At 37.1% G+C, this 27,079-nt stretch overlaps 1 protein-coding gene across 2 annotated transcripts in view; it reads right to left on the bottom strand.

Moving 5' to 3' along the window:
• The window catches only part of XPR1 (xenotropic and polytropic retrovirus receptor 1), a 194,236-nt gene extending 167,595 nt beyond the window's left edge, over positions 1-26,641 (bottom strand). For both annotated transcript variants that reach the window (XM_074308511.1, XM_074308512.1), the window contains exon 1: positions 26,403-26,641. In XM_074308511.1, the coding sequence (XP_074164612.1) occupies positions 26,403-26,471 (69 nt within the window). In that variant the 5' untranslated portion in view covers positions 26,472-26,641. The remainder of the gene's footprint in view (positions 1-26,402) is intronic.
• Positions 26,642-27,079: the final 438 nt, after the last annotated feature.

Raw genomic sequence — 27,079 nt, 5'->3', positions numbered from 1 at the left:
TCAAATTATTCACTAAATCCTACTTCATAAAATTGCAAACTAGTTTTTAATCTTTCTGAATCACCTATCATCACTTTTTACCTAAGCTTTCCCTCCTCATTATCTTCTTTTAATCCATTCACTAAATCTTCTAATTGCTTCTCTCAGCCTTTCTTTGGTGTACCCTGGAATCTGAATGAGCAAATTTGGCATAGATTTAGCTCCATCCTACATGTTTTTCTTCTGTCATTTTAGAACTTTCTAGATATAGTAAAAAGCCCACTTCCTCTATGAAATGTAATTCTAAACCAAAAAAAACCTTTTTCTTTCTTTCTTTTTTTTTTCCCCCCCTGAGGCTGGGGTTAAGTGACTTGCCCAGGGTCACACAGCTAGGAAGTGTTAAGTATCTGAGATCAAATTTGAACTCGGGTCCTCCTGAATTCAAGGCTGGTGCTCTATCCACTGCACCACCTAGCTGCCCCCCAAAAAAAAAAACCTTTTTCAAAGGGTGTTTCTTCCAAATTATATTTCCATATCCCTTTTTAATGATTATACTTCCATTATTCTACAAATCATTTGCCAATTCAGCCACTAGAGGTCTCAAGTATCCAAGAAAGTCTACTCCAAGCCTCAAACTAATAAGCATTTATAATAATGATAACAACTAACATTTAATACTTATTTTGTGCCATGCTCTATGCTAACATTTTTACAATTGTTTTATTCAAACTTCACAATGTCCCTGCAAGGTAGATGCTATTATTATCCTCATGTACTGATTTAAAAAAAAAAAAATTGAGGCAAAGATTAAAATCCCAGTGGCACAGTAAGCATCTGAAGCAGTTTTTCTGACTGCCGGCCTATAACTCTATCCACTGTACTACCTAGCTGTTTCTACAAGCCTCTAGCATTAGAGCAGAAAACGGTTGTTGAGCCTCATCATTCTGGCATCAGTATCGCTCCAATATACATTTACAAAGAGCATTTTATGATCATGGTCAAAAAAACAAACAAAAAACAACAGATAAAGAGTGGTACTGCTGGATTTTTGTTTTTGTTTGATTGAATCCATTTTTGCCCTATGAGTTTAAAAACTAAGGCAAATAACCCCAATAAATATCAAACTGATGAACAAAAATTTATCATGTTGTATTGGGTACAAAGTACTGGAAATGCAAATAGAATTAAAGCCCTACTCTTTAGGAGCTTACATCCTAATAGGGGGATATATTAATATGTATGAGTATACATACTATGCAAAACAAAAGTAAGGTAAATAAAAACAAAGACATACAAAGTTATTAAACACAAAATGTTTTTTAGATGAAGGGCATTGGTAAATAGTAGAATCAGGAAAGATTTCTTTTGTATTTTAGAAAAGTGGTGTCTGACAACTCTGAGATACCACTACACACCTCTCAGAATGGCTAAGATGGCAGATAATAACAAATAATGGCAGGAATGTGGGAAAACTGGAACACTGAGGCGTTGTTGTTGGAGTTGTGAACTGATCTCATCATTCTGGAGAACGATTTGGAACTATGCCCAAAGAGCTATCAAACTGTGCATACATACCCTTTGATCCAGCAGTTACTACTGGGCCTGTATCCCAAAGAGATGTTAAAAAAAGGGGGAAAGGACTTACTATAGTGATTCTGGCAAGTTATCAATTAACCTGTCTGCCATAAAAATTCCTCATATGTCAAATGGGGAAAATAAGAGCACCTATATTTCAGTGTTGGGAATATCTGGGGATAAAATGACATGCTATATGTAAATATGATGATGAGAATATCTGGGGATAAAATGACATGCTATATGTAAATATGATGATATAGACTATCAGATTTGGCAATTAAGAAACTGTTAGTAACTGAAGAGAATAGTTTCACTTGAGCGAAAAGGTCACAAGCCAGACCAAAATGATTGAAGAGGGAAAATCAAGGTTGATCAGTGTAAGAAAAGATTTTTTTCTACTGACTTTTGTTTGGGAAAGGAAGGATATAGGACAATCAACTGAAGGAATCATAAGGTCTAGTTTGGACATGCTGAAAAGCAGATGAGGAACCATTAGGGAAAGGTTGAAAATCAGAGAGAAAATGGGTAAGTGCAATGTGCAGGAGAAGATGGTTTTTAAGCTGAGTTCCATGAACCTGTTTTATTTAATATATTAATAATTATATTTCAATGTATTCTGTTTATTCTTAATTCTGTGCATAATACTTTATGCATTTAAAAATATTCTGAGATGCATTCCTATAGGCTTTACCAGATGATGAGAAAAGTCCACGTCACAAAAAATTCTTGGGATAAAAGATGTTCAAACATTTCTAATGAAAAGACCAGAGCTGAGTACAAATTTTAAAATGCAAACATAAGAGTTAAGAAAAACCTAAAAAGATTAAAATTTTGAGCAATTGGGAGAGGCTATATATAATGATGTAGTATTAACATTTTAATAAAAAGAGAAGAAAAAAATGTTCCTTCAGAACATTAATATTTTTATAAAACATTGGGAGGAAGGGCTAGGTATGAACTGATTCTGTGCTAAGGAAAAAAAAGAGAAGACGAGAAATATATTAGTGTACATAAGGGTACATGAAAAATGGCATATACAAATATGGATAAAAGTGAAAGGAATAGGCATCAGATGAATCCCAGATTTACCTGAGCTTGATAAAGAAGAATTAATCATGCACACATATACACACAAACATACAAACACATAAGTATATACACATTTACATGTATATACACACATACATTCCCCCCCCCCATATACACATCTTGGTACATCTATACATCAAATTCAAAAAGAAACCATTTCAAATGAGAAAAATTGAAGTTAAGATGATTTGTCCATGGGACAGTGCTCAGCACATGGTAGTACTTACTAAATAACTGATTGATCACTGACAGTCTATACCAGAAATTTCTTTGAAAGTCTCAAAGAGATCTTATTCCTACTGGCAAATCTCAACTTAGATCTACTTGGCTACTGGCTTTGACCATAACAAGATAAATGGGAAGGTTTTCAAACTAGCACCTCCGATTCTTTCTAGAGCTTGCTTTGGTAGCTTCTGCAGAGCTCCTCGCTGTTTCTGATGGCTTTTGCCTAGACTTTTTACCATCCATAAGCCTCACTTTTTGTTAACTATCCTCCTGGTTCTTATCTATCTGGCTTTGAATCCATTTCTTGTTTTAACTTTTATCATTCACATGTGCCTTAATTTCAATGTAGTCTTTTCAGATTTTTTAAAATTTATTATTTGTAGGATCACTTCGGGCTTTGCCCATCCGGGACACACAATTCACTGTCATCCAAACCTCTTTGGATAGGAGGATTTGTAGTAGGAGAAATGAGACCTAATCTCAATGGATAGAGCACTAGACCAGGAGTCAAGAAGACCTGAGTTCAAATTTGACCTCAAAGAATTAATAACTGTGTGATCCTGGAAAGGTCACTTAAACTCTGCTTCAATTTTCTCAACCACAAAATGTAGATAATAGAACCTACCCTATTAATTTGTGAGTCTCAAAGGAGAAAATATTTGTAAATCACTTATCATAATGCCTGGCAAATAAATGTCTCCTTTCCTTCCTTCTATCCAAACCCTCTAAGTCAAACATTTACTATATATAAAGAGAACTTCAGGCCTCACCAGCTTTGCATTTGATTCCTGCCACCCTGGGATAGTTCCCCTAAGAGTATCTCGTTGAAAACAAACAAAAAAAAAGCTGAAAGGATAAATGTGCTTTAATAACACATTACCGCAAAAGACACAATTATCATAAAATGCAAGATGAATAATTTTGATTAAATTAAAAAGCTTTTGCACAATCAAAGCCAATGCAACAAAGATTAGAAGGGAAGCAGAAAGATGGAAAACAATTTTTATAACCAGTATTTCTGATAAGATCTCATTTCTAAAATACATAGAGAACTGAATCAAATTTATAAGCAAATAAGTCATTCATCAATTAACAAATGGTCAAATGGCATGAAGAAGCAGTTTTTAGATAAAGAAATATAAGTTATCTATAGTCATATGAAAAAATGCTCTAAATCACTATTGATTAGAGAAATGCAAATTAAAATAACTTTGAGGTATCACCTCATAGCTATCAGATTAGCTAATGTGATAAAAAAGGAAAACAGGAAGTGTTAGAGAGGATGTGGGAAAATTGGAACACTAATGCATTGTTGGTGGAATGATCCAACCATTCTGGAGAGCAATTTGGAACTATACTTAAATCAAATGACATAAGTCATTTCCATTTTTTTTTTCCTCTTTCCCTTCATCTCTCCCCAAGATGGCAGTCAATCTGGTATAGGTTATGCATGTACATTCATATGAAACATATTTCCACATTAGCCATGTTGTAAAAGACAGAACAGATTTCCACATTATTCATATTGTGAAAAAGGGAAAAACCACAAGAAAAAAAAGAAAAATATTATGCTTCAATCAAAATTCAGACTTTATAATTCTTTCTTATGCATTTTCTATCATGAGTCTTTCAGCATTGTCTTAGATCATTATATTGCTGAGAAGAGTAAAGTCTGTCCAAGTTGATCATCAACATAATGTTGCTGTTACTGTGTACAATGTTCTCCTGGTTCTACTCATTTCACTCAGCATCAGTTCTGTAAATCTTTCCAGGTTTTTCTGAAATCAGCCTGCTCATCATTTCTTTGTTTTTTTTTTTTAATTTTAGAATTATAAATTTTTTTGACAGTATATATGCACGAATAAATTTTTTGTTTATAACATTATGCCTTATATTCATTTTTCCAAATTATCCCCTCCCTCCCCAGATGACAGGCAATCCCATATATTTTACATGTGTTACAGTATAACCTAGATACAATATATGTGTGTAAATCCAATTTTCTTGTTGCACATTAAGTATCAGATTCCGAAGGTATAAGTAACCTGGGTAGATAGACAGTAGTTCTAACAGTTTACATTCACTTCCCAGTGTTCCTTCTCGGGGTGGAGTTGTTTCTGTCCATCATTGATCAACTGGAAGTGAGTTGGATCTTCTTAATGTTAAAGATATCCACTTCCATCAGAATACATCTTCATACAATATTGTTGTTGAAGTGTACAGCGATCTTCTGGTTCTATTCATTTCACACAGCATCAGTCGATGTAAGTATCTCCAAACCTCTCTGTATTCCTCCTGCTGGTCATTTCTTACAGAGCAATAATATTCCATAACATTCATATACCATAATTTACCCAACCATTCTCCAATTGATGGACATCCATTCATCTTCCAGTTTCTGGCCACTACGAAAAGAGCTGCCACAAACATTTTGGCACATACAGGTCCCTTTCCCCTCCTCAGTATTTCTTTGGGATATAAGCCCAATAGCAGCACTGCTGGATCAAAGGGTATGCACAGTTTGATAACTTTTTGGGTATAGTTCCAAATTGCTCTCCAGAATGGTTGGATTCTTTCACAACTCCACCAACAATGTATCAGTGTCCCAGTTTTCCCACATCCCCTCCAACATTCATCATTATTTGTTCCTGTCATCTTAGCCAATCTGACAGGTGTGTAGTGGTATCTCAGAGTTGTCTTAATTTGCATTTCTCTGATCAGTAGTGATTTGGAACACTTTCATACGAGTGGATATAATTTCAATATCATCATCTGAGAATTGTCTGTTCATATCCTTTGACCATTTATCAATTGGAGAATGGTTTGATTTCTTATAAATTAGGGTCCGTTCTCTTTATATTTTGGAAATGAGACATTTATCAGAACCTTTAACTGTAAAAATATTTTCCCAATTTGTTACTTCCCTTCTAATCTTGTTTGCATTAGTATTGTTTGTACAGAAACTTTTTAGTTTGATATAATCAAAATCTTCTATTTTGTGATCAATAATGATCTCTAGTTCTCCTCTGGTCATAAATTCCTTCCTCCTCCACAGGTCTGAGAGGTAGACTATCCTCTGTTCCTCTAATCTATTTATGATCTCATTCTTTATGCCTAAATCATGGACCCATTTTGAGCTTATCTTGGTATATGGTGTTAAGTGTGGATCCATATCTAATTTTTGCCATCTGCTCATCATTTCTTAAAGAACAAATCAAAATCTTATAAAAGTGAATGCCAAAAAAATAAGTTTTTTGGAAAGATACAATTATCCAAATCCCTTTCTTTAAGGCAAACAACCCAATTCTGGAGATATAATTTCTAGCAAAGAGGTCCTTATGCTTGCTGTGGAAAAAAAAAGCATTTCTAATCTTCCATCTTGTAAAGTGCCTGCTAATATGGAATTACACACAAAGGACTATAAAACTAAGCATACCCTTTGATGCAGTAATACCACGACTAACCCTATATCCTAAAGACATTTCCCCCTGCCAAAAAAGTAAAGGTAGTAGGGGGAGGGAAGGGAAAGATGTATCTGTACAAAAATTTCTATAACAGCTCTTTTAGTAGGAGGTAAGAATTGGACATCAAAGGGATGCTCATCAATTAGGGAGTGGCTAAACAAGCTACGGCATATGATTGGAATGAAATATTATTGTGCTGTGAAAAATGACAAGCAGGATTTCAAAAAAACCTGGAAAGACTTACATGAACTGATGCAAAGTGAACAAAACCATGAGAACATTATATACAATAACAAGAATATTGTACAATGAAGAGCTGTGAATGAATTAGCTGTTCTTAGCAATATAATGATACAAGACACTTCCAAAGGAATAATATTTTCTACCTCCAGAAAAAGAACAGATTGAATACAGACTAAGGCATTGCTGTTTTCACTTTCTTTTATTCCTTTTCTTTTATTAGAGTCTTTTTGTGCAAAATGACTAAGTTAGAAATGTTTCATAAAACTGCACATATGTAATCTATATCTGATTGCTACCATCTCAGGGAAGGGGGAGAGGAGAGATGGAACTCAAAACTTTTTTTAAAAAATGTTTAAAAACTGTTTTAACATGTAATTGGGGGAAACGTGTGTATCCATATATATGTATGTGTGTGTATATATGTAAAATGTAACATTAAAAACTATTAACACAAATGCCAAAAAAATAAAAAGACAAAGTGCCTGTTAACTCAAATCTTCCATTTTGGGGGGTATCTAGTGACTCAGTTTTCAAGCCAAATTTTGTGATCTTAATACATACATACAAAATGCAATGAACAATGCTTCTAACTTCAACAGATAACCATCAATTAAAGATGAACTCCACTGCAGACTTACTCCAATGTCTCTGGAAGGATACAGAATTTAGAATTACAAAAAACTTTTGTGATCAACTCCAATCCCCTCCTAAATGGAATTCAAATTCAGATCTCTTTTGCCTCCAAAAGACACCTAACCCCCAAGAAAGAATGATTAAAGGGTTCTTTCATTAGAAATGACAACTAGGGAAATGCTCTATTACTCATACTACTAAAACTGATCAAAGGATTGAATAAATTTGCCAGGTGAGGGAAGATAGAAAGAGAAAAGAAGGAAAATAGGTGTCAAGGGTATCTATATTAAAAGACATTAAAAGATGAATCACATAAGTTGGTGGAGACAAAAGTTAGTGACAGGACTTGCTGGGAACATGATAGTAATCTTCAAATGTTCAAAGGACTGTCACAAGAAAAATGGATTAACCTTTTTTCCTAATAGTGGGATTCTTTACAGGAATTCAATTCCCTTCGCCTGTATTCTTTAAATGATGTCTACATGATCTCTTATCTGACATGTTATATATAGGGGATTCTTTTCTTCAAATACAAACTGGTTTCATTCTAAGACTAAGATTATGTAGTACTAAAACTAATTCATGAAATAACATAATGAAAAAGCAGTTTAGTGTCATAGGAAGAGTATTAAAATAAGAGTCAGGAGACTAGTTTCTTTCACTAATCAGTAATGTGACAGCAAAGTATACTTTAAAGGAACAGATAGGCAAGTAGGAGAATCAGAAAATGGAACAGCACAGAAGCCAAGGGGGGGAGGAGAGGGAAGAAGAGAGTCCAGAGGGAGATCAAAGTATCAAGGTAACCACTTAGTCACTAATCTTCAAAGTGAATAAACTGATTTGACTAGTTCCTACCTTTTTTCCTAAGGGATAGACAGAATTAAGAGCTTGCAGTGTTTGTTCTACTCACAGGGCAAAGAGTAAAATTTAATGGATAGCCATTAATTAACTTTTGCCCCCAAATTTTAGTCTTCTTGGCTTGATTTGTGATCCATTTCTTATCCTTACCTTGCCTTATTTGAGCATCCTCTGGCTTTTGTTTGCCTAGGTCTGACTCACAGAATCTTGCTCTGACCTCCAGAAGCCGTTTAATCTTTCAAACATGCTTCAGTTCATGCCCCCACTTAAGCAAGAAAATAAATAATTTTCCATACAGAGAGCTTCAAAATTTTGAAATTGTCAATCTCATCCTTTAGTCTTTTAAAATGCAAACAATACAGAACTTTTAAAAGCTGATTTTAATGTGACTTAATAGTTGCAGATTCAGTTAAATCCACCATCTCACTTAAATGAGTAATCATTCAAACATTTAAATCCACACTGTAGAGAATACAAAGAAAATCCATTCTCAACAACTTAACATAAATAAAATTCATGAAATAACATAATGATAATCAGCTTAGTGTAGCATAAAGTACTATAATAGGAGCATGAGAGAGAAAGAATCAATCTTGCAGAGAAAAGGCAGAGATTCACCTGAACCCTCCCAAATTCCCCTCCTAGCAACTTTAAATAATGCCTCAAAACAAATCTTGAGTGGTAGAACCCACAAAAAAAGGACAGGGTGAAATAATTTTCCAGCCAAAAGCAATGTGTAAGGTCTACAAAAAATATCTCCCTGAAGTGAGTGGAGCACTAACTCAGGCAGACCAGCAGTAACCCCTGGAAGCAACTTCTAGTTGGGTGGGTGGCAGCTTCTAATAAGGAGGTAAGAAGTCAAAAAAGATTGCTGGGATCCGTCCCTTAGTTGGCAATGGGGAGGCAGGAGTCTCTTGTATTGCCCATACAAAGATCAGGATTCCAATCCTAGGTAAGAAGGAACCCCAGCACACCAGAGCCTGCAGCTCCAAGGGAGCAGGGACCTTTGTCATAGTTCAGGACAAAAAAGAGTGCTGGTGGTTAGTCACAAGACCAGACAACAGGCCAAAAAATAATAAACACACCTCTCCAGAAAGATACCACCTCGCAAGTCTCCCAAAACCCTGCAGACTCCCAGAATTAGCTCTGAAAACAACTGGACAAAAAACCTGAAGCTTGGGATGATGCCTCCTACACCAATCAAAGGAGCCCAATTTTCAGGTAAAAGAAATAGGCTGGGAAAATGAGTAAACAACAAAAAAGAACCTGACCATAGAAAGTTACTAAAGCAGCAGGAAAAGATGAGAAAACAAGCTCAGACAAAGACGTCAAAGTCAAAACTGCCCAAAAAGGACTTTTTCCAGAAGGCAAAGGATCTAGGATCACAATCAAGAATCACCTCCTCAGCAAAATAGTAAATCCTTCAGGGAGAAAAATGGATATTCAATGAAATAGAGAACTTTCAAGCATTCTTGATGAGAAGCAGAACTAAAAATCTGACTTTCAAATTCAAGATTCAAGAGAAGCATAAAAAAAGTAAAGAATAAGAGAAATCAAAGGGAATTCAATAAGATTAAACTATTAATATTCCACCATAGAAAAATACTTATAATTCCTAAGAATGTTCTTATTAGGACAGTTGGAAGGTGTGTAAATTGACAGAGGGCATGGGTATGAGTTCAATGAGATATTAATCTAAATAATTATTTAAATTTAAATCTAGATAATATAAGTATAAAATTAAATAAAGGGATGAGAAAGAATTCATTGGGAGAAGAGGGAAAGAAAAGATAGAATGAGGCAAATTATCTTACCTACAAGACAAAAGAACTTTTAGAGAGGGGGAGATGGAGGATTTAAGAGGGGGGAGGAAATCTTAATCTCATTGGAATTGATTCAAAGAGGAAATAAAATACACATTTAGTTGGGTATAGATCTTACCTGAAAGGAAAGTGGGAGAGGAAGGGGATAAGAAAAGAAGGAGTGGTTTGGGGAAGGTAAATTGGGTAAGGTGATAGAAACAAAACACTTTTAAAGAACAACAGGATATCACTCTTTGCAGATGACATGATGGTATACTTAGAGAACCCCAAAGACTCTGCTAAAAAACTATCAGAAATAATTCAGAATTTTAGCAAAGTTGCAGGATACAAAATATTTTTTTATTATATATATATATATTTTTTTTTATAATATTATCCCTTGTATTCATTTTTCCAAATTACCTCCCCTCCCTCTATTCCCTCCCCCCGATGACAGGCAATACCATACATTTTACATGTGTTACAATATAGTCTAGGTACAATACATGTGTGTGAATACCATTTTCTTGTTGCACAATAAACATTAGAATCCGAAGGTACATGCAACCTGGGCAGACAGATATTAGTGCTAACAATTTACATTCACTTCCCAGTGTTTCTTCTCTGGGTGTAGCTACCTCTGTCCATCATTGATCAACTGGAAGTGAGTTGGATCTTCTTTATGTTGAAGATTTTCACTTCCATCAGAATACATCCTCATACAGTATTGTTGTTGAAGTGTACAGTGATCTTCTGGTTCTGCTCATTTCACTCAGCATCAGTTGATTTAAGTCTCTCCAGGCCTCTCTGTATTCCTCCTGCTGGTCATTTCTTACAGAGCAATAATATTCCATAACCTTCATATACCACAATTTACCCAACCATTCTCCAATTGATGGACATCCATTCATCTTCCAGTTTCTAGCTACAACAAAAAGAGCTGCCACAAACATTTTGGCACATATATGTCTCTTTCCTCTCTTTAGGCAGCCAGATCGCCCTCACATCCGATACAAAATAAATCCACATAAATCCTCAGCACTTTTATATACTACCAACAAAATGCAACAGCAAGAAATAAAAAGAGAAATTCCATTTCAAACAAATGTTGAGAGTATAAAATATTTGGGAATCCATCTACCAAAGAATAGTCAGGAATTATATGAGAAAAATTACAAAACACTTGCCACAAAAATAGTCAGATTTAAATAATTGGAAAGACATTCAGTGCTCTTGGATAGGCCAAGTGAATATAATTAAGATGACAATACTCCCCAAACTAATCTATTTATTTAGTGTTATACCAATCAGACTCCCAAGAAACAATTTTAATGACCTAGAAAAAATAACAACAAAATTCATATGGAAGAATAAAAGGTTGAGAATTTCAAGGGAACTAATGAAAAAAAAGTAAGATGAAGGTGTTCTAGGTGTACCTGATCTAAAGCTATATTATATAGCAGCAGTCACCAAAACCATTTGGTATTGGCTAAGAAATAGACCAGTCGATCAGTGGAACAGATTAGGTACAAAGGACAAAAAAGGGTACATCTATAGCAATCTAGTCTTTGACAAACCCAAACATAGCAACATTAGGGATAAAAATTCATTATTTGGAAAAAACTGTTGGGAAAACTGGAAATTAGTATGGCAGAAATTAGATATGGATCCACACTTAACACCATATACCAAGATAAGCTCAAAATGGGTCCATGATTTAGGCATAAAGAATGAGATCATAAATAGATTAGAGGAACAGAGAATAGTCTACCTCTCAGACCTGTGGAGGAGGAAGGAATTTATGACCAGAGGAGAACTAGAGATCATTATTGATCACAAAATAGAAGATTTTGATTATATCAAACTAAAAAGTTTCTGTACAAACAATACTAATGCAAATAAGATTAGAAGGGAAGTAACAAATTGGGAAAATATTTTTACAGTTAAAGGTTCTGATAAATGTCTCATTTCCAAAATATAAAGAGAACGGACCCTAATTTATAAGAAATCAAACCATTCTCCAATTGATAAATGGTCAAAGGATATGAACAGACAATTCTCAGATGATGATATTGAAATTATATCCACTCGTATGAAAGTGTTCCAAATCACTACTGATCAGAGAAATGCAAATTAAGACAACTCTGAGATACCACTACACACCTGTCAGATTGGCTAAGATGACAGGAACAAATAATGATGAATGTTGGAGGGGATGTGGGAAAACTGGGACACTGATACATTGTTGGTGGAGTTGTGAAAGAATCCAACCATTCTGGAGAGCAATTTGGAACTATACCCAAAAAGTTATCAAACTGTGCATACCCTTTGATCCAGCAGTGCTGCTATTGGGCTTATATCCCAAAGAAATACTGAGGAGGGGAAAGGGACCTGTATGTGCCAAAATGTTTGTGGCAGCTCTTTTCGTAGTGGCCAGAAACTGGAAGATGAATGGATGTCCATCAATTGGAGAATGGTTGGGTAAATTATGGTATATGAATGTTATGGAATATTATTGCTCTGTAAGAAATGACCAGCAGGAGGAATACAGAGAGGTTTGGAGATACTTACATCGACTGATGCTGTGTGAAATGAATAGAACCAGAAGATCGCTGTACACTTCAACAACAATATTGTATGAAGATGTATTCTGATGGAAGTGGATATCTTTAACATTAAGAAGATCCAACTCACTTCCAGTTGATCAATGATGGACAGAAACAACTCCACCCAGGAAGTGAATGTAAACTGTTAGAACTACTGTCTATCTACCCAGGTTACTTATACCTTCGGAATCTAATACTTAATGTGCAACAAGAAAATTGGATTTACACACATATATATCTAGGTTATATTGTAACATGTAAAATATATGTGATTGCCTGTCATCAAGGGGAGGGAGTAGAGAGAGGGAGGGGATAATTTGGAAAAATGAATACAAGGGATAATGTTATAAAAAAATTACTCATGCATATATAATGTCAAAAAAATTTATAAATAAAATTTAAAAAAAAAGAACAGGATAAAATGGAGAGAAACATAACTGAAAAAAAATTTATAGCATTTTTCTGATAAAGACCTCATTTCTCAAATATATAGAGAATGGAGTTAAATTTATAAAAAAAATAAAAGCCATGGGGCAGCTAAGTGGTTCAGTGGATAGAAGACCAGCCCTGAAGTTCAAATTTGGTGTCAGACACTTAATACTTCCTAGCTGGGTGACCCTGGGCAAGTCACTTAACCCCAATTGCTTCAGCCATAAATAAATAAACAAAGGAATGAATAATAATTGATAAATTGTCAAAAGATATGAACAGGCAGATTTCAATAGCAGTAATCAAAGCTATGTATAGTCATATGAAAAAAATGCTCTAAATCACCTCTGATAGGAGGAATGAAAACTCAAACATCTTTGAGGTACTACCCACATCTATTAGATAGGCTATTGTAACAGAATAGGGAAATGACAAATGCTGAAAGAGATGTGGGAAAACTGAGGTACTATCTTTGGTGGAATTGTGAACTGATCTAACCATTTTAAAGCAATTTGGAACTCTGCCCAAAGGCTATAAAAACTGCATAGTTTTTAACCCAGCCATACTACTATTGGATCTCTATTCCCATATGGATAAAAAAATATATACAGCAACTCTTTTAATGGTATCAAATAATTAAAAAATTGAGGAGAGATCTATCACTTGGAAGTGGCTGAACAATTTATGGCATATGATTGTAATGGAATACTGTTGTACTGTAAGAGATGGCAAGCAGAATTCTCAGAAAAAGGCTTACAAGAGATGATGCAAAGTGAAATGAGCAGAACCAGGAGAATCTTGTACATAGTTACAATACTGTACAATGATCACTTGTGAGTAACTTATCTATTCTCAACAATACAATGATCCCAGATAATTCCAAAGGACTTAAAATGAGAAACACTATTCACTTCCAGAGAAAGAATAGATGGAATCTAAATGCAAACAGAAGAATTTTTTTTTTAATTCTCCTTGGGTTTCTTTGATGTTTTCTTGTACAACATAACTAACATGGAAATGTTTTGCATGATTACATATGTATAACCTATATATCAAACTGCTTGCCTTTGCAATGGAGGAGGAGTGTAGGGAAGAACAGAAATTTAGAACTTAAAATTTTCTAAAATGAATGCTAAAAACTCTTATTTACATGTAATAAAGGGAAAATAAAATATGTATACATATGTTTATTATATGTGCATATATATAAATTTTTTAAAAGAAATACGACACCAGGAATCTAGTGTGGTACCTTCCACTTATCATTTATGTGATACCAAATAAATTACCTTACTCTGGTTCTATCTCAATTTTTTCAGGTGCAAAATGAGAAAACTGGGATTGAATCGTCTTGTGCCTATCATTTTTCAAATCTAAAAGTCTATGACTGACATCTAAAACTAGAAACTCAAGGTAATCATATTGAAGAAATTTACTGCAAAAATAAAGCTACTTAGTATAACATTTTAAAAACACATACTCCAGTTATAAACTCTTGACTCTTAATATACAATAATCTGACAAGTTCTGGAGCAGAATGTCTACTCTTATGTAACTTTCAAATGGATGACTTCTAATTGTAACTAAGTAATTTTGCCATCGATATTATTTTAGTAATAACTATTTAACATATCAAAGTCTAACTTTCCAATTTAATAATTCTAAGAAAGCATTGTGAAGTAGAAAGCAATAAAACTCCAAAGTAGAAAGCAATACTATATACATGTATTAAGCAATAATATATACAGTGTAAGAAAAAAAGGAATTAAATCTGTGGGTAAATAAGCTACTTTGCTGCAAAATATTTGTTTGTTATTTGTTGACAGGATTAAACACAAAAGACAGTATGGTGGGTGGGAAGCCAGCCTCAGAACCAGGAGGGGCTAGGTCTAACTTGTAACACAATTTGGTTGTGTGACCCTGAGCAAGTCACTTAATTTTTCACTAGACAATTCAGTCAGACTATTAATTGCAGAGAAATTAATGATTTGCAAAGACAAGAGTTTCATCATCCAAAAGTTCCTTACACTGATAATCACAGGTCCATTCCCTATCTCTAATAAAAATTGCTAACCAAAAATAAATTAAATAAATCACATAGGTAATTAAAAAAAAAAAAAAAAACTGAATGCAAACTAACTTATAGTTGTCATGAAGATTTTTGCTTTTACTAATCCAATTCACAGCCATATCACTACCATCCCCTCAAATCCTATCCATGACAGGATGTCTCAGGCTCTGCTGGAGGCTCTATCGTTTTAAGGGGTTGATATCCACATCCTCATTTATTCATGCTTCAATTTCCTCACGTATCAATCTAACAATAAATATTTATTAAACTTGCCTACTACATGGCAGGCACTGTGCTAAGCATTGGGAATACAAAAAGAGAGGGAAAAAATGGTTCTGGACCTCAAGAAGCTTATAAAACTAAGAGGAGAGGGGAAGGGGGAGGATGACAACAGATAAAGAAATAGACACAAAGCTAGCTACATATAGAATAAAAAGAAAATAATTAACATAAGGAAGACAAGGCACTAAAATTAAGAGAGATTGGGATCAAACATTTACAACAAATAATCTACAAAATAATCCATAGGTAGGTAATAAGGTTAGGTGTTTTCTGGCTTTTATGTTAAACATCCCTCATAATATTCAAATAAATCTTTCTTCTACTCCTACCAATTAACTTAACAACTGTTAAGAGATTTTCCTATCATTTCTCTAGGAACAATAGACCATTCAGTATATCAGAGTAAACTATTGATCAGGGATGAACAGATAGCTAAAAAAAAAAAAAAAAAAGTAATTACCAAATGTCTCTTATAAAATAAGATCTAAAAGACATGGTAGTTTTAAAAAGTTGAATAAAAATATATTACCTTCTATGAAATTCTCATAACTGACCTCAATTAAGATAGATTATTCAGGCTAGAGTCCTTAATTGGTTGAAATCTTTCATTTCCTTACCTCATGTTTAAGGTGAGAAAAGAAGAAAGAGGTATCAACAAAGAAGTATTTGAACTAGAAATGCAATAAATTTTGTCAGTTATTCAACAAGCATTTAAAAAAGAAGATAAGGAAGGGCTAAATTCCCCATCAAGGCAAATAACCCTAACAAATTTCACTTTACCTACCCAACCTTCCATGTTCCATGTCAGCTAAACCACAAGCCTGTTCCTGACCTTTGTATTTAATAAAAGAAAGGCGCCCTCCATGTTAAATTACTGGAAGCCAAAAGTCACAATTCCTGCTGCTTTCCTGGAGTTCTTTTCCACTCACCTCTTGCCATAACTCATCTCTGGATGAACAAGCTTAGATTGTTCACAGCCGACCCAAAGACTCACCCTGAACTCCGTCCAGGCCTACTCCAAAAGATCCCCAAGAAGTCAATTTGCTTGAGGGAAAAATCTAGGCTTTGTTTAGGCAGCTAGGAAGCATACCAGCTCTCAGGTCAAAAAGCCTGTAGTTCAAATCTAGGGCAAGACACTGAACTTCCTCATCTATAAAAGGGAGATCATAATAGTATCTACCTCCCAGGATCAAATGAAATAACTGTGAAGTGCCTGGAACATAGTAAGCACTTAATAAAGGTTTGTTTCCATTCCCTTCTACTTCAGCGCAGATAAAAAAAGGCCTGAAATCTCTACAGGGCATACCTGGATCAGTCTCTCAAATAACAAGATTTCCAGAGGGAAAATGAACTTGAGAATAGGCCAGTTTCTCCAGAGTTGGCCCAGAACTAACCAATCCTAAAGCCAAATCTTATGGCTCCACACAAAAGAAATCTTTGCTCATCAGACTCTTTTCTGAGGACTCATTCTATATGTACTTTAGAAAACCTTCTAAAACTTAAAATCTTTCATTCAACAAATGTTTTCCTAGTTACTGTTCTGGACACATCCATTTGCTCTAGTGTTGTAATTAAGACAACAGCAACAAAACAAATTTACATGTGGGATAAACATGAAGGAAAAGTTATGAGTTGTAACATCACTTGGCTAAAATAAGAGATTTCTCACAAATTCTGGCAAGGCAACTCAATAGCTCTAAATAAACAATACTTTGAGAAATTCAGGTTTAATTTTGAACGACTGTTCTCAAGAGTGTTCTATCTATAAAAGTCTAAAAGAAGAAAGTCAACCAAGTGCACCTACTAGGCACTTGGCAATAACAAAGGTAGTAACATTACCTCAAAAAGCTCAACCTCTAAGGGTTAAAAATATTTTAAGGATAAAATATACTGAGAATAAATTGGAAATAATAGTCAAGGGAAGGCACTCGCAATCGGGGAGTCACAAAAGTCTCTTGGACAAGGTATAACTTTAGCTGAGACTAGAAGGCAGCTAGAGAAGCAGAAGACAGATGAAGGAGCACTGTAATAAAAATGCAGCTAAAATTGAAAATAAAGCACACCTGTTAAAAACCACCTTTCCTTTTCCTTGATCCCATCTCTTCCCCCTTCTCTACTTCCCTGGTCTTTTCTCTCTCCTGTTCATCACATCTCAAAACCCATGCTTTTTCCCTTGCTGAGTGAGCCTCATGCCTAGAATCTCCAGCCCTCTCCAATCTTACTTCTCTAGCTTCTATCAAGACCCAGCTTAAATCCCATCTTCTTAAGCAAGCTTTCTTGCTTCTCTCTACACCCTAAGTACCTCCCATTTACACTGAATCTATTTTGTGTGTACATTCTTGCATGCTGTCTTCTCTATTAGAACATGAGATCTTTGAAGACAGAGACCCAGTTTTTTACAAGTACTTATCACAAAGCGCCTGACACAAATTAAAAGTTTTTTTTTTCCACGTACCTTCTCCAAAAAAAAAAAAAAAAAAAACAACCAAAATTCACAAACAAGGGGGGAAAAAACTGAATCTAAAAGTATAGGGATCATCTTTAAAATAGCCAAATAATTATAACAGCTTCCTTCACCTATGTCCCAGGAAAGCATATCATCAAATTCTGGATGTTACAGAGAGAATTTCTGCACTGAGTTAGAGGTTGTACCTCTTAAGATCCCAAAGATTCATTTGGGGAGAGGGGGAAAAGAAGGGAAACTGGCATGCTATTAGGAAGATTCATTTTTAAAGGAGCACATTCAATTGGATTGAATTTTTTTATTCTGATCTTAGTAGTTTGCTTTTTGAGTACATGCACTAGAAAGATTATTATTCTTTGGAATTTGAAATAACCCAAGAAATAAGCTTCTGGAAAAGACTGAAGATCTAAGGTATCTCAGAAATTTTGTTTCTTTTTCCAATAGCCTATTGTTTGAAACAGGACTAAGTTCTGAAATGACTCAACAGCAATAAAAGAACCAAGTTCATTCTGATTAATTACAATGCTTTGAAAAACATATAACCATATAAGCTATTCCTTTTTCTTAAATTATTAATCCTTTTTTAAAAAATCTAAAATCAGATGTCTTTGTAATTCTAGTTTCCCAACATCTACTCCCTCCATTTTTCTATTTTTACAGGCTCACACTGACCTAATTCAAGTCCCCCATCATCTCTCACCTGGACTATTATAATGACCTGCTAACTGGTCTCTTCCCTCTCCAATTCATCTACCATGTGTTTACAAAGTTATTCAAATAAAAGCCTAAGTACTAGTCTAAGTTTCTTTTAAATTAATTCCTATTATCTCAACCTACCTTTTTTCATATAATTCCCATCTCTGGCATCTGCATCTCCCCCTTCCATCTAAGAATATTTATTTTTTCAGACTAGGTTCAAATGTCAACCAGTATATAGATTTTCTCCGACCCTCCCAACCATAAGTACTCTCTTATTATAATTTTTTTCTGTACTTACTTGTGTATAAATTACATCTCTCTGTCCTACACCACCCCAGTCCCACCCAGAACATAAGCACTTTAAGGGCAGGAGAGGTTTCTTTTCTTTTTCTTTTTTTTTTTTGGTCTATATATTAAACACCAAACACAGAGCCTTCACATAGTAGATGCTTAAAGGTTTAACTGAAATGAACTGCAGGTGGAAGCAAATTTAAAGCTTATATAGATAGTCCTACCTCTTTACATATTAGGAAACAGGCCCAAAGAAATTAGGTAATTTACCCTAGTAAAAGACCAAGGGATTATTTCTGATCCAATGCACTCTTCTATTACACTGCCTTCTTTCTTAAGATGGAGAGTAATAGACATTGCTGATTCCCTTTTGCCATTTGTATTCCTTTTTATATTATTCTTAATGAAATTTCTTCACAAACGGCTCAAATTTCCTTATATTTTTTCCTTTTTTCTCAATGTCCCACTCCAGATCTACCAACCCCTTAGACTGAGCTCTCTGGAACAAATTTGCTTTCATTTTAAACCATTTCCATTTTCAACTGTTTGTTTCATCACTGAAACTTGGTTCCCACCTGTGGAACTTTCCTGATCATTTTAACACTAGGAGCATATAACAATCACAACAGCTGTCATTTATCTCACGTTTTAAGGTCTGCAAAGTATTTTACAACAACATTGGGAGACAGATGCTATTATCTCATTTCAAACAGAGATTGGGACAGATGAGGCTCAGAGGCTGAATTTGAGTTCTCATCTTCCGGACTCCAGGTCCAGGGCTCTAGCAAGTATTGACTGAGACCCTTCAAACTCTACTCATGAGGTCCAGGAAGTTGGACCATGGCACTGTTTCCCAGGGTCACTTCGGGACCCCTCCCTCTGCCTCCTCCTTTGAGGTTCATTCAATCCATATTTATCTACTAATGAAGACTTTATTAGCTTTTATCCATTAACCTTCCCTCCATCTCAGGACCCTCTCCTTTTCTCATGTAGTAAAAGCTCAGTCTTTTTCTCCTCCCCAATTCCCACTTTCATAACAGGAGAATTCAACATACATACCATTAGTCCCATCTAACACCTGATGTTCCCAGTTTCTCAATTGATTTGTTTCCCAAGATCTATTCCTCCACTCTATCTTGGCTACACATACCCTCAATAACCCAACAAATGCAACATTTCCCTCTTCAGAAACTCTTTTCTTCACCTTCACCCCAATCTCCAGTCTTTCCATCCCTTCAGCTCTTTGTCCCAAACCATCATTGCACTGGCACTGGCTACATTCCAATTACTTAGCCCCTCATCCCATCACTGATCATGCCTTGCCAAACCCCAAATTTGGATTACTCCCACCATTTGATGTCTTTGCTCCTTCCATGGCTCTGTCTTTTCTCCACCTTTTGACTGAGAACCTAGTCTCTTATTTCACTAAGGGGGAAAAAAAAGAGGCTGTTCCACAAACCTCCCCTTCTCTCTCTACTCCCCTAACACTCATAAGTCTTCCCTCACCATCATTCTCACCTCTGCCAACCCCCATAATTGCACCAAGGACCCTCCAGCAAACCATCCCTCCTATCTCTTATCTATCTCTCACTAATCTTCAGTCTCTTCCTGTCTGTTTCCTGTCCATCTCTCTCATCTTTTTAAAACAGACTCTATCACCAAATTCTGTCCCTCTTTCTTGTTACTAAATTCTCTAAGGTAACCAGGAGACCTGGGGCCTACCATCAGCTCCTCTTCCATTATTCCCTTCTCCCTTCCAATCTCACCATTCAACTGCAAACACCTTCTCTAGAGTTACCATTACCAAACCGAATAACCTTTTCAGATTCTCATCCTTGCTCTTGACTGCCTCTGACTGCCATTCATCCTCTTCTACTTGGATGACTCGGCTTGCTTCTGGCTCTCCTTTGGCCTGCCTGACCTTCTCTAGCTCCTGGGCTGGATCTTCATCTGGCCCTCCAAGTTGGTCCCCAAGCTCTGTCCTAGGCCCTCTGCTCTACTCCCTCTACACCAACTCACTCCTCCAGATTAAATTACTGGATGCTTCTAAGATCTATTCAGAATATTATGATTCTGTCTCAACATCTACATTAACTTTGCATATCTATTGCAACTGCATATTGCATATCTAGAACTAGATATGTTAAGAGACATTTTAAACTCAATGTATTCAAAACAGAACTCCCCCAGACTCTACTAATAACCTTCTAGTTGGTATTTTCTTTCAAGGTTCTCCCCACCCCAGGCCATCCTCCATTCCACTGCCAAAGTGATCTTCCTAAAGCTTAAGTCTGACCATTTCAAAAACCCATCTTCACCCTGACTCAATAATCTCCAAGGGTAGTCTGTTATGAAGTTAGGTGGCGTAATGTTTAGATATTACTGCTGAATTTAGGAAGATGAGAGTTCAAATATGGTCTCAGACACTTGCTAGTTTGGTGACCCTGCTTGAAGCCTGCCTCAGTTTCCTCAAATTGTAAAATGAGAATAATAACACCTATATCACAGGGCTGTTTTGATGATCAAATGAGATATTTATAAGGCATTTAGCTGTACAGAAGGTTACTTAATATTTATTCCCTTTCCTTCCTTTATCTTATTATTTCCACAGAATCAAATATAAAAATTCTTTTTGCCTATATTTCCAGTGTTCTTACACTTTACTCACCTTCACGTGTTGTACAATAACACGGGTTATTCCCTGTAAGCACTATCTCCTGACTCCATGCATTTTTAGGAGCTGAGCCCCAAGTCTAGAATGCTCTCCTCCTAGTAGCCACTAGATTCCTTCAAGTCTCAGCTATAAATCTTCCCTGCAATAGGCTTTTTCTTGTCTCCCTCAATGCTTGTACCTTCCTTCTGAAATTACCTTCAAATTATCCTGTATATATCTAGCATATACACAGTTGTTTATATGTGGTCCCCCCATTGGAATGTAGCACTTTGAGGAATGAGACTATTTTTTTCTTCCCTTGCATTCTCAGTGGACAACACAGTACCTGGCACACAGCAAATGCTTAATAAATGCATGTTGCTGGCTGCATAATTATTACTATTAATAACTAAATTAATAACTAAATTTTCATGAAAAATACTTGACTAAGTTTAATTTAAAATAATTCTATCCTTTTCATGACTTTTACATCATTTTGAGATAAAATTAAGGTTCTTAAAACTGTGCAGTCATTTTAATAGTAACTATTAAGATTACATCTAATTATAATATATACCATTGCTTTAAAAAAAATACCTTTTTAATACAAATTTTTTCTAAGGGCTGTCCCATTAATATCAGATAACATTCTAGATAGTAAAATTATATTGACAATGTTCTAATAGTAACTAATAATATCAGATCTCAATAATGTTCCCAGAAATTAAGAGGGACTGAGCAAACATAGTTTTATAAAGTATGGGAAATATAGCACCACTAAATTGAAAAACATCTCAAAGCAGATGTTCTAAACATCTTGGAGAAGACAGAGTGGTATAGTGGAGAAGATACTGCACTGTTAGTGCCACTTAACTGTTGAGTAAATCTGGTCAACTACTTATCTCCAATATTTAAGTCCTCAACTGTTAAATAAGCCAAGTTCCTTTCACTTCCAATGTTTTATGATGTTCATTTTCATATGTGATGAACCTCAACACATTAATTACACTATGAATGGTTTCCATAAAAACTATCAAAAGACTCATGAATAATTCTACAAATCTTTTATTTTATTTGTACTTGGTTTTAGAAATAAACCTTGTTCTATTTTCTCCAAAGTTTTCAGTATTCCAAAATTTTTTGAATCAACTGAACTCCAAAATATTTTTTTCTTATTTTAAACTGCCATCATGAATTCAATCAGGTGAGGTGAATTCAATAAACACTGATTATATGTTTTAATTCAAGAAACTGGATCACGTACCATTAAAAAAGATGCTTAACTCAAGAATAAAAAAACTTACATCATCTCATAGTCACAAAGAAAACTGTCCTTTATTTAGTGTTTAATATGTCTAATATGCAGAATTAGTCATTATAACCTGAGATTTCCAAATACATATCAATACAATCAATTAGCAATAATCTATCAGGATGGGGAAAAAAGTGGGAGGTTAACAAAACAAAAAAATCTAGAATCATTTAAGTGGGACTTTGGGAAATAATCATATATACATGACTTTTTATTCACAGATTCATTCAACATTTATTAAGTGCCTACTATGAGGTGGACACTATGAAAGGCTATGGGATTTATAAAAATAAAATCAAAACAGTTCTTGCCTTCAAGGAGCTTATATATTCTAGGAAAAAATAAGGGAAAAACATTATATATATATATATATATATATATATATATATATATATATATATTAAACACTGATTTAAAGTTTGTTAGTGCTTTACAAATAGTAACTCATTTTACCCTCACAACAACCCTGGGAGGCAAGCATTATTCTTTGTCCCAATTTACAAATGAAGAAACTGAGAAAGAAGAAAGTTAAATAAATTCCTTGCTCAGAATCACACAGCTAGTGTCTAGTGTGACATTTGTCCTCGGCTCTTCCGTAGTCCAAGTTTGTTGACCTATCTACTGAGTCACACAGAAAAGATACCAAGTAATATGGGCTGGAGGGGGAGGAGCTAGAGCGTGGGGAGAAGGAGGGTAGACAATAGCAACCAAGTAATCAGGGAAGGCCTCCCGTAGGAAGTGATAGTCTGAAGGAAACTAGGAATGCTATGAGTAAAAGTAGAGGAAGAATTGTATTCCAGAGACGGGGAAGCACCTGCGCAAAGGAGCAGAAACTAGAGATGGACCATGTGGGGAACAGCAAGTAGGCCAATTTGGCTAGACTATAAAGTGCATTAAGGAAAGTAATGAGCAATAAGCCTGGAAAGGGAGGCTCATGATAGATGTTGACAGGATCTAAGAGCCAAAAGGAGTTTTTATTTCATCTCAGAGGCAAGAAAGAGCTACTGGAGCATCCTGAACAAGGGAGTAACATGATCAGAACAATGCTTTAGGAAAAATGCAGAGGATGAATGGGGAAAGGTAGACACTGATGGCAGGAAAATGCAACAAAAGTCTATCTAAGTCATCCAGGTGAGAGGGGACAAGGGCTTGAAGTAGAGTGGTGATCACACTGGAAATGAAGGTGGGAGATGTAAGACTCATTAAGAAGCAAGAATAGTCAAGATATGTCAACTCATGGGGTGAGGCAACAAGGTAACTGAGTCTGAAAACCTGGGTGGACTAGAAAAACGGCAGTGGCCCTCACAACAGACAACAAAGGGAGGCAGAGGGGAAGAAGGGCAGGAAGGGACTATCTGGATGTGCTGAGTTCAGGTGTCTGTGGGACATTTTTGGGAGGATTTCTAGTAGGCAGCTGATGACATAAGTGTGGAAGAAAGACAGGGACCCAGCCCATGGTGGGGGGAGGGAAGAGAGAGGAGGTTCTGTATGCTCTAAGAAAGGAATATGAAAAGAGAGACCAGACAGGTGGAAGGAAATTAGAAGAAAGCCCATGGAAGTATCAAAAGAGACAACTGCCAGGATGGTCAACAGTGTCAAACCCTACGGAGCAACAGAGAAGGATATGGATTGTAAGGGGAAATTTTCTATCACAGTTAACCCTGAAGAGAGAGAGAACCTTTTCAAGTGAAAGACAAGGTCAGAAGTCACACAATAAGAGGTCAAAGAGTGGGAGGTGAGAAAAACAGAGGCAATTTATGACAGCAGCTTTTTCTGGGAGTTTGACTAAGAAGCGGTTACAAAATGTTAGACCACAAAGATACTTGGATCAAGGATGGTTTTAGGTTCAACTTCTCTCCTGGACTGTCCCTGAGTTAATCAATTTAGTCTAGGATCCTGGGGCAAAGGAGAGCTAGAATGACAATAAATAATCCCCAAAGTATGCAGGGATTCCAATAATTTACATTTACAACCCAGGTATCCCACAGTTTATTCCCTTTCCCAAAAATATTACCAAATTATACCCTTTTCTATATTAAATAATCCCATGGGATTCACTATCCATCATTACATTACATATCACTACAAACATCATGCTAGATGCATACATACATGTGTAAAAGCATTTGTGTGCACGTGTATGTGCATGTGTTGTGTGCCTGCACATACAGGCATGTGTGTATATATACATAGAGAAACACGAATGGTTGCCTCAACATGCTTCTCAACTGCCTCCACAAAGACCTGACAGTGGTACTGAAAAACACTGCCCAGAAAGATAAAAGAAATACTCCCCCTTTCAATAAAAACCACAATCTGGACTAGAGCCAAGGTTTTTAAATTGACAGAATGTTATTAAAAACAATAAATCACAAAGACTCTACAGGATAAAATGGTGGTCTCTCTTACAATTCTCAATCACAGAAGAGCCACGAAATCCTACCAAAAAACTGAACTGATATGAGATAATGATTCTCTGCCATTTTATTTCAACCAATAATCAAATATCTTACGTTGCGACGGGATTTTTCCCAATTCCTTTAACCGTCCTACAAACCCATCTCTAACTTCTCCAATAATCATGGTGGTTTACATGAAAAGAAACACCTCTATCACTGGAAACCAATTTTTAAAATCAAGCTTCTATTATAACAAGTGGAAGGATGAATCACTGAATTCCGACATCTGCATCCTAGGTTCATATTGATTTTACACTCTTTGTTCAGGAGATGAACTCCCGAAGCTTGGGGATACTGTTGCTCTAAAATAATTTTTCTCTCCGCCCAGGGTCTGTCTGCCCGGCCAGCCCTTCTTCCACTCGGGGCTTCAAGCCCTTCTAGTGTTTTACTAAGTATAGGGAGCCTTTGCCTTATCTTTATTTTCCTTATGTTAATCTGAAGTGACCGCCAGTACTTTTATCGTGACATTTAACGTTCTCGAGGAGCTATCGTTCCCTCCCAAACTAGGGTGATTGGAGAGCGGGCTATAAAGTGTGCTGTTCATAATTAAGAAGCCCTCCAGGAACCGATTTCTCTTCCGAGCAAATAAAAACCCTACGAAGTGGGGGAGGGGGCTGCGGTGAGAGTGTGGGGAGGGGGTGACGAGGAGGAGCAGACCTTAAAATTAAAAATTAAAAGGCACTACGAGGCAGACCTCCAAAAATATATAAATAAATAAAAGCCACGCATCGCAGTCTCCTTCCTTCCTCCCCCTTCCACAAACAAGAACGCGACACCAACGCCGGACCCGGCTACTTTGCATACTTCCACCAGAAAGAAGGGGCAAAGCGGAGTGCTCTTCCCACGGACAAAATGGGACACTGGATGGAAAGACGTTTGTGTTTACACGTCGCGTGGATGGCACGGACGGGCTGGGGGGAGGGGAGCCGGCTGTCAGTCGGCGTTTAAATCAAGTTAGAAAGGCTCGGTCGGCGGCAGGCAGGGCTTTGGCGGACCACCTGAGAGCCAGTCCGGGGCGCCGGCTCTGCTCCTTCCCCCTCTGCGGGGCGCCCCTGGCCCTCGGGCCCGCACCTCGCAGGAAGTGCACATGCGTCCCCGCAGATCCGTTACACCGGGGGGAGGGGAAGGGCAGGCCCCGGGGGGCACCGGCGCGGCGGGCGGTGGGGGATGCCGCAGTGGCTCCCCGCCGCGCCGGCTCGGCTCCGGCCCGGGCTCCGGCTCCGCTCGGGACGGGCACAGGGGACGAGGGAGGGAGAGCTCGGTACCTCATACTGGATGTACTGCTTCCTCCACTCGGGAGTGATGTGCGCGGAGAGGTGCTCGGCGAACTTCATCCTCCTGCCTTTCCCCCCTCACTCCCACTCGGGTCCGGCTGACACAAGCGGTGGCAACGGCGGCTCCGACTCCTCCCCACATGGGCCCGGCGCGGCGCTGTGCTGTGCGGTGCGGTGCTGGGCTCCTCGGCTCCCGCTCCCGCTCCTGCTCCTCTCCCGCTCCCACTCCCGCTGCTGCTCCTCCTTCTTCTCCTCCTCCTCCTCCTCCGCCTCCTCCGCCTGCCACCGCCCGCCGCCGCCGCCGCCGCTACCCGCCGCCGCCGCCGCCGCCGCCGAGCTCGTCCTCAGAGCCGCCCTCCCGCCATCTTCCTCCTCCTCGTCCCCACGGCCCCGCCCCGTACCGCCCCGCAGACGTCATCGCCATGGTAACCCCCCTCCTCCGCAACGCGACGAAAGAAGGCGGGGAAGGGGGCGGGCTGGCAAAGAATGAGGTCCGTAGGGGCGGAGCTTGATCAAGGGCCCGCCCCCGACCTCTGCCCCTTGTTTCTTATTGGTCATGCCGCTGTCTAACTGGCTGCCTGGGAAGTAGCAAAGTTCTGGTGGTAATTAAAATATTAATTTCGAAGAAACAGTTGCGCACCTGGGACTTTTTTATTTACAAAGTTCGA

Source organism: Sminthopsis crassicaudata, chromosome 4, assembly GCF_048593235.1.
Source record: "Sminthopsis crassicaudata isolate SCR6 chromosome 4, ASM4859323v1, whole genome shotgun sequence".
NCBI lineage: Eukaryota > Metazoa > Chordata > Mammalia > Dasyuromorphia > Dasyuridae > Sminthopsis > Sminthopsis crassicaudata.
Note: the sequence above shows the minus strand (reverse complement) of the source record. Positions and strands in the feature narration are given on the sequence as shown.